The sequence below is a fragment of the Nesoenas mayeri genome (genome assembly GCF_963082525.1).
Source record: "Nesoenas mayeri genome assembly, chromosome: 6".
In the NCBI taxonomy this organism is placed as follows: domain Eukaryota; kingdom Metazoa; phylum Chordata; class Aves; order Columbiformes; family Columbidae; genus Nesoenas; species Nesoenas mayeri.
In genome coordinates this window covers 10681339-10692648 of record NC_137545.1, presented here as the reverse complement: position 1 = coordinate 10692648, position 11310 = coordinate 10681339, and the positions used below count along the sequence as shown (strand labels likewise).

General features: G+C 49.0%; 1 protein-coding gene across 4 annotated transcripts; it reads right to left on the bottom strand.

The window, feature by feature from the left end:
• Positions 1-1616: 1616 nt before the first annotated feature.
• ACKR3 (atypical chemokine receptor 3) lies at positions 1617-11096 on the bottom strand. 4 transcript variants are annotated; one of them, XM_080346832.1, is made up of 3 exons: positions 10715-11096; positions 8724-8862; positions 1617-3593 (listed from the first exon to the last, which is right to left on the bottom strand). In XM_080346832.1, the coding sequence occupies exon 3, from the start codon at positions 3564-3566 to the stop codon at positions 2472-2474; it is 1095 nt and encodes a 364-aa protein (XP_080202958.1). In that variant the 5' UTR covers positions 3567-3593; positions 8724-8862; positions 10715-11096; the 3' UTR covers positions 1617-2471. The 4 variants fall into 4 exon arrangements, with proteins under 4 accessions (XP_080202958.1, XP_080202956.1, XP_080202959.1 ...); XM_080346830.1 differs by lacking the exon at positions 8724-8862; XM_080346833.1 differs by lacking the exons at positions 8724-8862; positions 10715-11096 and adding an exon at positions 10376-10562.
• Positions 11097-11310: the final 214 nt, after the last annotated feature.

Here is an 11310-nt window from a genome sequence, read left to right as displayed (position 1 = left end):
GGTCTTCCCATCCATGGAGCTGGAAAGTACCTGTGCATGTGATGCTACAGCTGTTGACAGTGAGGGTCATGATCTCAACCTTTACCTGCTCTTAGTCTTACCCTGCTTTTGGAAAAAGCATCATCCCACCACAATTTAACTCCCCAAGGAGAAGGTCTGGAGACTTTATCAGTCTGGTCTATGCAGCAGGTCTGCAAGACCTGCCTGCCATGCAGCACCGTCCAGGATATCTCCAGGACTGATGCTGCACTGCAAGTACCAAACTGCAGAGAGAGAAAAACAAGCAAGCAAACAAAATCAAACCATAACTGTGAGCTTCAACCAGCTGAAACCTCCAAACCAGCTACGGCATCACATGAAAAAAAAAAAAATCACACTGCCATCAGGACTAGACCTGAAATTAAACAGTGATGCTGCTATAAACTGAGCAACAAGCACAAGGGAGTGGGATGCAGAGCCCTGTACCTTTGGAGAGGGCACACATCTGCACATCTGGATACTGGGACATGGGAAGCAACACCCAGATAAATCAGGAACACTGATTTCTCAGTATTAACACACCACTGCCAATTTTATCTATCGGTATGAGGGAGCACTTTCCTTCCAGTCCAGGAGTACCTTAAGAAAGGCCTGTAGGAATCTCAAAATAACCATCTCTTGTAAGAAGTGCCCGCACAAAAGGTTGAACAAGTGTAGCAGCATCATTACAGTGATGCTGGCAGCCCTTCTCCACAACTGCCTCCCCCATTTGGGTATGGACCAGTGCTTTTTTGGAAACACCACATACAAGGTGTGGTGTTGGCAAACATCTATTTTTTATAGGATCATCTTTGAGAAGGCAGCAATATAATACACAGGAAGAAACAAAATACAGTCATTACAAAATTGTTTGGCTATTGGGATCTCAGGACAACAGCATGCTTTGATTTTATGGGAATTTTAAGCATAGCCCTCACAGCAAGGTAGCTATTGGAGTCGCAAAACATGCAAACCAGCATCAGCAATTCAGCGATGACTATGAAACATTTGTGATTTAACATTCCTTACCTTGGTGTAGGATAAAGACCACGATTATCTACTTCTTACATCCTGCAGCAGCTGAATCTTGCCCCATACTTCGACAGTATGGCACTGCAAATTCAACACAAGTCATAACAAAGAAGAGATAAAAAAGGATTTAATGCTGTTAGGACTGCTAACCCACAAATTCCATCACAAGCAAATAACGCTTGAGACTGAACCTGGATTAGTCCAAATATCTGTTCCATCTGCATACTTCCATATTTTTCTTCCACGTGTTTATTTCTAAGCTACAGACACAGCCTTTCATCACTCCCAGAAGCTCTCACCTTATAAATCCATCAGCTCTACCCTCCCAAACAGCGCAGCCTTCCGCAGAGCCGCTCGTCCCATCCCCTCCCCTCTCGCCACGCACCATCTCACATTCCTCCATTCAATGGTTCCTGCTCACCGCCAGCAAACATCAGGAAAATACAGACTGACCTGTTTGCCCCTGCACCAAACAAAGGAGAGAAGGTGGCTTTGGGATTTCTTCTTCTGGGTTGTTGTTTTTCCTAAGGAGGAGGATGGCAAGTCAAACCACGGGCAGGCATAGATTTTTTGTTTTCCAGATATTTATTTTACAAAAATAACTTACAAATAGAGACAACTCTCAGAAATAAGATCATTCATTCTGTGCATAACAATACAGCTTTGTGAAGTACAGGCGCAGGAGTTAACAACTCTTACAATACTGTTAGTTTTAACATGATGGTAACTATATTACAGTACATACATTTCATGCTCCAGACACATGGGTATGACCACCACATAAAGCTATGGTCAATAAAGTGTGACAGCCAGGGAGGATGCACCTAAGAGATCATTTCCATTCTGCTATTTATCGTCATCCTCTTACCTATGACAGTTTAAACCAAACTGCAATCTAACACTCAGACTACAGCACTCTGGATACACTCATCAGCAATATATTTCAAATACATGATAAAAATATATTTAATTTTCAAATACAATTGTATAAGGTACACCAAGAGCCAGAAAATAAAGTCTCAAGCTTTTAAATACAACATACTATATATATATCACATATACAAGGAGACAAGAGGGAATCTACATGTGGAAGAAAAAGCTTATCCTGGAAATGCACGTTATCTATGGTACACAATGGCTTTGTCTGCTGGAAAGTCATTTCCATTTGCATAGCGTTGTTGAGAAGTCCACAGCAGGCTAGGAGGAGATCAAACAAAACACAGCATCAAAAGGCTTAATTTTGGTACCACTTCCATTTTGCACCTGATTCTACTCTTAAATTACAGTTTGCTATTTCTCTTTTGTAGGCTGGAATACATGCCCCGTTCATAACACACACAGCAGAAGGGAGAATTAAAACAAACAAACAAACACAAAAACCCAAGTCAAACAGTCAAGGAGGTTTCTTTATGGGGTTGCAGTCATTTGGCATTTTGCTCCAGAGCAGAGTATTCTGCTTCTGACACTCTGGAAGCATCAATAAGTTTAGTGAGACCAGTTTTGGCAGAGTACTTGAAAATAAAGGCTTTCATGAGCTCGTATCTGTAGTTGCGGTTAATGAAGCTGTACAGGATGGGGTTGACGCAGCAATGGACTAGAGAGAAACACTGAGTGATGTGAAGGGTGACGTACAAGAAGTTCTCCATCTGACAACTGAAAGGTATGAAATGAAGGCTACAGAAGATGTCAAGCAGGACAGCTATGTGGTAGGGTAGCCAGCAGACGAGAAACACAACAACGTAGGAGAAAATGATCTTCCCATTGCTCTTCCTCTCTTGGTCACTAGAGGCGGAGATGGTCTTTGCAAGGAGGAAATAGAAGACAGCAATGACGGGAAAAGGGATAAGAAAGCCCAGCACGACGGAGATGAGTTCCATGCCAATCAACCACTCTTTGAAGCTCTCCTCCGGGTAGACAGGACGGCAATAGGTTTCGTTGTTGGAGGAAACAGTCTTGAGATAGTAAGTGTCTGGGAGAGATGCAGAGAAGGCAAGGAGCCACACTAAGATGCAGATGCAGCGACGGATTATCTTCTTCTTGCGATTGCTGGAATTGGTGAAATAGGCAACGGAGAGGTAGCGGTCCACACTCATGCATGCCAGGAAGAAGATGCTGCCGTACAAGTTGATGGAAAATATAAGGTGAGTTATCTTGCATGTGATTTCTCCCATGTGCCACTGGTTATGCTGGATGAGGGAGACAACCCACACCGGAAGGGTGATGACGACGCACAGGTCGGCAATAGCCAAGTTAAAGATGTAGAGGTGGGTTTCGTAGCCAGTCATTTTGGCTTGGAGGTTGACCCACACCACGACCGAGTTGGCCACCAGCCCTATGACAAAGATGAAAATGTAGAAAAAGGACAGGGTGTAGAGCAGAGCGCTTTTGTTGAGCGTGCCAGGACATGTTGTCGCATCCACTGTGATGCAGTCACCGTTGTTGCACGTCCAGTTGATCTCCGATAAGTTGGCCGTTTCCAGAAAATCAAGGATGGAAGCCAAATCAAGTGCGCTCATGTTCGCTCAGTTTGGAGTTCAAGTGACCTACAGGCAAAAGAGGATCAAACAAAACAACCTGCATTAACAGAGATGTTTCTGCTGCCATTTTTATACCGCGAAGCACATGCAGGACATGTTGCTTTAGTGATGCCCTACTCTTCAAGGCACTTTCCATTAAAGAGATCCACGGAGTAAAATAACCAAAAGAGACACTTAGCAAAACTCATGAGGTTGACAAAAGAAGAACAGCAATAGCTTTTCGTTTTTTTTTTTTATTATTTTTTTTTCCTTGAAGCTCACATCTGACATCATCAGGTTGGCTATCATCCCCGGGTGTGAAATCTGCAATGTACACCATGGCCAAATAAACGTCAGACAACTAAATCTGTCTTCTCTGGCATAAATGATGACACTATTGCTTTCAGCAGGGGAATCTTTAAGCCATTTTATCTGCACTCCCTCAAGCGTAGTAGAATTGATCTGGCTGATACACAGTACCGTAAAACATTTACCACAAGCTCTGGTCAGCATCTTGTCAAGCCCAGCTCCAGCTGCATTAAGCAGAAATGGGGAACTAAGGGGCTTTGTACCCTCGTCCAATTTTAAATTTAAATCCTGCTTCATCCTCCCCACTTCCCTTGAATTCTATTTTACAAAGCATCCCCTGTGTTTTAACGATTATCACATAGCTTTGAGAAAAGAAAAAAAAGCCAGAGCTTGACTGCTGAGTAGATCTGTCGGGCTTAAGTTTTCTTTTTAGGAGAGCGCTTTGATTTACAAAATGCTCACCCATCACAGCTGGCTCCATAACAACTGCTTCCTCCTCACCCTTTTGCTTTTCTACGTCTACTTTTCTTGCCTCTTCAGCGCCTTCCTCCATCAGCAGGCAGTGGATAAAGCACAGGGCTCCTCATTAACTTCCTCACCAGCAGAAGAAAGGGCCCCCGCAGACCCACAAGGCTTACACAAAATCCAAATCTGGGCTGCTAATTACCGTTGTGCTTTTGGGGCGGCATAAAAACGCTGCCTCCCCCACTGGGACCTTCCCACCCCACAGAGCCAACAGTACCACCCATGGCAGCAGCCGGTCGCTTTGGCCTGTGACCACCACGCTTCAGCCAACCACATTTTTGAGCCCCATATCTGGAAGCTCCAGCTTTGGGTGCACCAAATTGAAGATGGAAAGGTGGGTTTCCAAGGGACGGATGCCATCTCACTCTCTGTCCTCTTTGCTGGACCTGGAGGATCAAGTCAGCCAGCCCACCCATGGTCCCCATCATGGGCACTTCCAACATCCTGAATGGTGGCCACCTTGTTCTTCCTTATGTCTCCAGCCTCTGCAGTGAGTGGTACCTCCCCAGCCCAGCCCCAGGGCAATGCCAGCATGAGCAATAGGTTGGAGAGAACAACGGGGGGAAATGACTCCTGCAGCCACCCTTTATCTCTAAACAACCTTGAACCCACTGTAGGTCCTCTTGGTGGGGCTTACAGGAGTGAGGAGGGGACAGTGAATAGGGAAGAGCATGGACATGCTCCTGCATTAACCATTCTCTTCTCACTCCAACTCCTGCTCCTCAGAAGGGGATTTGGGTTGACACAGCACCTCTCACTCTTCCACCTGCATAATTGGCTCTTCCCAAACCCCCCACCCTCCCAGAGATGCAGGCTACGGAAGAGAAGGAAGATAAGGGGGGAGATTATCAGGAAGGACTCAAGGCACTATTGTCCCGGTGGAGGGGGAACCTGGTGGCACTAACAATGAGGAGGGCCATGTACACATCCAGGGGAGATCAAATCTCTCCACAAACAGAGCCCAAATTGGCCCCACGAGGAGATCTAACCTATCACTTCAAACTTACGCAGCCTTCCAGGCTTTCATCTTCCTGGCCTGCTGAAAGACGGAGTTGAGATTTAAACCAAATTAAGCACAGAGTTTAATAAAGCACCGGCTAAAGAGGGAGCCAAAACAGTGGAAGCTTTCTGTCTTGGGATAAATGATCCCTCTCCTCCAGCTCAGGAAAGCAGAGGCTGATCTAAGCCATTTCTACGCCGGGCAGAAGGGCTGATCCCACACCCCACAGAGACGCAGGCCACCCTCAAGCTGCCTGTACCACCCGGCTGGTCCGGGCAGCAGGGATCTTCACTGCCCAGGCACAGCTCTGTGGGATGCTCACATCAGCAACTCAGAGAGAGGGACAATTCTCCTGCTGGACCTCATCCAGGGTCCCACCACTGCAGCTGTGTCCCCAGCACACACCCTTTTCAAAGCTCTCCAAGTCCCTGTATCTCGACCCCACAGTTACTAAAGCAAACACTCAAAAAGCCACAAAACTCCCAGCCCCATAGCACAGGCCACAGTCTTATGCTGGTGTTTGTGGCCAGCAAGGTAAGCAGAGCAGGAGAACACCAGGCTACATCCTTAACACTCCACAGAAGTAGCACAGGTGTGCCTGGGCATCTTCTAGAAAGGCACAGGGTCCAACAAGGACCACTCACCCTATGTCTCAAGACCCCAATTCAAGCCAGCCTCCGGGACGGGGCTGTGACCACCCATCACCAAACCTCCAACAGAGAAGAAACTCAGACCTGGCTGAGGGAGTTCAGATCACCGGTGCTAAGAGAGGTAGCTCAGGTGAGCAGGGAGGCAACAAAAGGTCAGCAGAAAGCTCTTGAGGCTGTGGCTTAGACCACACTGGGCACACCATGGCCACCAGCCTGGGACAGCAGCTAGAAGAGAGCACCACGGTCCCAGCTGCTCACTCACAACTGCCTCAGGCATCTTACGGAACAGAAATGATGCTGAGCCCAAATCTCAGGCTGCCTGCACTCCAAGAGCAGGTCCTGCTGCATGCACGTGTGTCCATCTGTCCGGGGCCGTCCGCATGCCTGTGTGCTTTCGCATCCCCAGCGCGGTAATAAAAATCTGAAACCGATACGGCCTCCCAGGCTCAAAGGCCGGCTGAGGAGGAGCGGCTGCAGTGGTTATAGTCAGAGATTACAGCCTTATGAGGCCAAACTCTCTATAGGCTGGGACTAGCTGCTGTAACCCGAGCTCTGACTCCCACCCAGATTAGCTAGGAGGTGTCAGGGTGGGGGGGGAACCCACCAGACACACTCAGTAAAGCCACTCTGTGCTCCTAAAAAAACTACCTTTAGCGCTCTCTGCAGACAGTTCAATATCCTAAAACCTCATGAAGGCAGCTGGAACTGCATTTTGTGTCCACTGCACTGCAAAGCCCTTACAGGCCATTGACCTTTCGTCCGGCAGGCACACGTGCCATGGCAGGTCCCTGCTAGTTTGCCAGAGTTGTGGCATGAGGGAAAAGAGCTGCAGCCAAAATCCTGCTCCAGACACCCTGGAGCCGATGGAGCCTGCAGGACTGCACCCTCCCCACCTTACCTCCCGCCCAGGACCCCGTACAGGCTGTGAAGCAAGTAAAGGAAGTAAACAGGCACGAGCATCCCTACTTCAGAGGGCAGTCTAGCACTGTGTTCAAGCCCTTGGCACTTTTGGGAACTTCTCAGCACCCTCTCCTCCACCCACAGCATCTCACAGCCCATCCTGCCTGCACTCAGACCTGCCTGAGTGAAGAAGAAAACAAACTATGCCAGGAGAGCCAGGACAGCTGGTCAGGTTGTCACCTATGCACCTTCACTCTCCCCATGTCAAATGACCAGCCCGGTGCTCCAGCACAAGGAGATGGACAACACAGCCCCTTCCAGGCTGTTTGGCCACTGTGGAGGACACCCATGCCCTCGAAGAGCTTTGCAAGACTGAGTCTGACTCATATAAATTCTCTGCTGCAGTTCTGAGTTGTAACAAAACAAACAAACAAAAAACAACAAGAAAAAAGGAGAGAGGGGAAAGAAACAAGTCTCCTGCAAAGCTCTGGATCACACCTAGATATGCAGGGGAAAAGAGCACCCAGAAGCGAGTAGGGCTCGCTGCCGGGATGCTCCAGTGGCCCAAAGCAGGTGACTCCAAAGTCTCAGACCCTCCCAGCACGCTACCAACCTTTGCCACACCAAGGTGTGCCAGCCCGCTAACCGGGCCACAGGAAAACCGGGCGGGCTGCGAGAAGAGGAGGCTTTCCCCTACCACCTCTAATGTGACCCCGAGAGGCGCTGGGATGCAGCCGAGAGCGGCTGCGGGATGCCACAGCGCTCAGCCCGACGGAGCTCGACTGCGGCGGCCACGCTGCTCCAGCCTCCCGCTCCTGTCACCCTCCCCGGGATGGGGGACACAAACAGCCGCGACGCGGCGCACCGCCCCCCCGAGCCCCGCGGCCCCTCCAACACCGCTCGGGTCGAGGCTTCGCGTCCCCCGCCCTTACCTCCCGCGGGCTGGGCGCCGAGCGCTGGCGGACCGACGGAGCGCGGTTCGGCGCCGCCGCCCCTTATATCCATCCAGCCACGGCGGGGGACCGCCCCCGGGGGCGGCCCGGCCCCGCCGCCCGCCCCCGCCCCGCCCGGCGCCCGCAGTGGGGCTCTGGGGGCAGCCGGTGGCGGCGCGGCCCGGAGAGGGGGTGCTTCGCTGCGCCCCGGTAAAGGAAAAGGGGGGTGGGGGGGTGGGGGGAGGATCTTTTGAGGTCTGCGCGAAGGTTTAAGAGGTGAATGGATGGAGGGTTGCGGGGGGGTAGGGAGCCTCAGGGAGCCGGTGGCTGGAGAGAGGGAAAGGGGACTGACAGCGGGATGGGAAGAAAAAAGGGGAAAACGGAGGAAAAGCCGGAGCGGGGTGGGGGGAGAAAACAGGGAAAAAAAAAATAAAAACAGAAAAGGAAAGAAAAAACACAGCAGAAAACAAAAACAAAACAAAAAAACCCAACAACAACAAAAAACACCACAGGAAATAAAAGAAGAAAACAGGAAAATAGAAGAAGAGAAAAAAGGAAGAAAAGATAAATAAGAAAAAAGGAAAAAAGTAACAAAACGGGGAGGGGGAAGAATAAGAAAGATATTTTTAAAAATACTTATAAAAAGAAAAACAGGTTTCTAAGTGTTTTCTATTTTGTTTTATTATGTTCCCCCACCAGCATAAAATATTAAGAAGACAAGGCAAGGGGAGGCAGTGGGTTCTCACCTCTACTCCCTCACCCAAGGCAAGAAAAATAAATTAACGCCAAGGAGAAGTGACAGGAAGCCAGAAACTTGCAAACTAAAACTGAAAATCCACACCTTCATGCTCCTCAGCACAGGAAAGGCAGGTGATTAAAATGGCCCGTGGAGACAAACAGGGTAGGTCTGTACTCAGCTCCAGCGGTGTCAGCCTGTCTGTCTGTCCCCAGGAAGATGCCAGGATTAGATGATTATCTACCTGCCAACACAACAGCCATACGATACAACTTGCTGAAGCCTGACAAGGGTGCTGACAGCTCCGAGGGACCTGTCACACGTACCCCCGGGGCTGCTCTGAAAACACCAGATAACCTGGAGCGGAGGCTTGGCTCCCCTACCCAAACCCTGCTGCTGGGGCACACGCTGACATGCACGGCTCCAACAGCCCGCATCGCCCTGTCAGTCCTGAGCCATGGGCCAGCAGGATAAACGGGTTAGGCAACACATTTTAACCAGCACTTTTTGGAAGATATGGGACATTTTAGCACTTGGAACTCCAGGGCTTCAACAGTCCCAGAAAGCACATATTTTATTTCCCCAAAGTTGCTTAATCCTATTTCCACAGGCAATTAAAAGTTTACATTAAAACCCGCCATCAAATGCATGCTTAAAAAAGAAAACGTGTTTTCCCATGAAAGTGCCTAACACAAGCTCTCAATCTTAAAGCAAGTCAGGGATGTTGCAGAACAAGACATCTTATTCTGTGGCAAAAAAGACCATGTTTAAAAAGAGCAAGGGTGCAGGTTAAAGGGACTCACTCCTAGTTGCCAGCAGAGCAGTCTTAATTCTTAAAGAAATTAAAAATTGCTGTTTTAACTGTGCTCCATTTCTCAGCCCACAATGCCTTAATTCTACCCCCATCAAGGAGCAGAGTCAAATGCATCAGATTTACAACCCTGCAAGCAAAGGCACAAATAGCTTCAGCTTTTCTGCCAGCAAAGAGCAGATTAAGCTGTAGATGTTATACCTCCTGTAGCTCCAAACCCACGTGCTGAAGCTTGCCCAGTGCTCAGCCTGTGCTGCCTCCCAGCTCAGCCCTGCACATCCCAGAGACCCCCAACACCTCTCAGCTCACACAGCACTGGGGAGCACATGGCATGCTGGAGGAAGGACCAACCTGTTGGGCATTTGATGGTTTCTCTGTCCCCACCAAGATCTGGGCTGTCACCAGCTCCAAGTGCCACCTTGCAGCAAGATCTCAAGAAGCCACCAAGCGGGTCACTTGGACCATCCCACATCCATCACCATGGTCACAACACTGCTGCAAGTTTAGGTGCCAGAGAAGGAGAACAGAGGGACAAGTCTCTCACTGTCCCACAGTGGAGAGGATGAGATGTAAGGTACCCCTGTCCTCCTCCCTGACCCCCACTCTCCCTGGACGAGGACAGACAGGTCCTCCGAACTTCACAGCTGTCAGTGGTCAAAGCATTTCAGCATCCACTTAAATTCTAAGTGCTTGTCCAAGCCCATGGACGCTGGCAGAATTGAAGCGTGATGAGTTCAGACAACAACATGATTAGGTTTAAAAATAAGCATGTACTTGGCTAAATCAGGCTCTGAAAATCCTAGTGAAAATAAAAATAAAGGCACTCTAGCAGAACTCCAGAGCTGCTTAGCCAAAAAAGCAAGCAGAGTGGTTTTTCCTTACTTGATGTGCCAGAAAATAACATCAAGTAGTACAATCTCTTCTACAGCTCTCCAAAAATACCCACCAGCATCTGCAACCACAAAGCTGCTGGTTGTCCAGGAGTCTCAGGCAACATCCCCTCTCCTGCATTTGCTGAGAGCAGAGCCCTCACTGCCCTTTCCAGGTTCTTCCCTCCGGCTATCTTTTTATAGCGAGCACGTTCCTCACGCAGGAGAGACGGAGCCCATTCCCTTTCCGTTATGAAAGCCAGATTTTGCTCGGCGTTCAGGGACGAAATTCTTGGGCGGTAAGCAAAACAAAACGGTTTTGAAAAAAAAAAACCCACACAATATGAAACACAGCAAGCAGAGCTGGGGAGAAGCTGGGCACACCAGATAAGATCAGCAGAAGGTTGAGATGGTACCTGTTTGCTGGGATTAGTTGGTATCTGCTGTCAGTCTAAGCAGGTGTCCCCAGAGATGTGGTCTCAGACAGTCCAGCAACCAGAAACTCCTTGTAGATGGAGCTATCCTGGCAAGGCGATCCATCAGTCATTGAAAATTAGTTGTCTCCAGATTTTTAGGAAAGGGGGAAAGCAAAGCTCCGTAGCTCTTCACTCTGCTACAGAAGAGTCTTTGGCAATGTGCTCAGGAGGGACCAGTCACCTTCATGGGGCACTGGATTCAGCTCGCTGGCTTTCTCTTGGGGTTCTTCCATGAAGAGCCTCTGTTGTCCGGGTGAGGACCACAGGCAGGACCATGAGAGGCCCTGCGCAAGGTCAAGGCTCCGCTGTGCTCAACACTGAAGATAAACACACCTAAGGGCAAGTTCTGACCCACCAAGATAAGTACAGCAAGAGGGGCAGGCACAGGGTGTTGGGCAAAACACAGCACTGAAAGGCAGATTATTATTTTAACTGCTTATCCATTTGGTTTACATATGTATTTCATTTAATTGCCTGAACTACAGCAATATATTGGTTTTTTTCCTCCAAAAACACAAGTTTTTACTAATAGGGGG

What these genes read in the sequence shown, in the direction of transcription:
- ACKR3 (XM_080346832.1), bottom strand. Translation starts at nt 3,566, where the DNA reads ATGAGCGCACTTGATTTGGCTTCCATCCTTGATTTTCTGGAAACGGCC.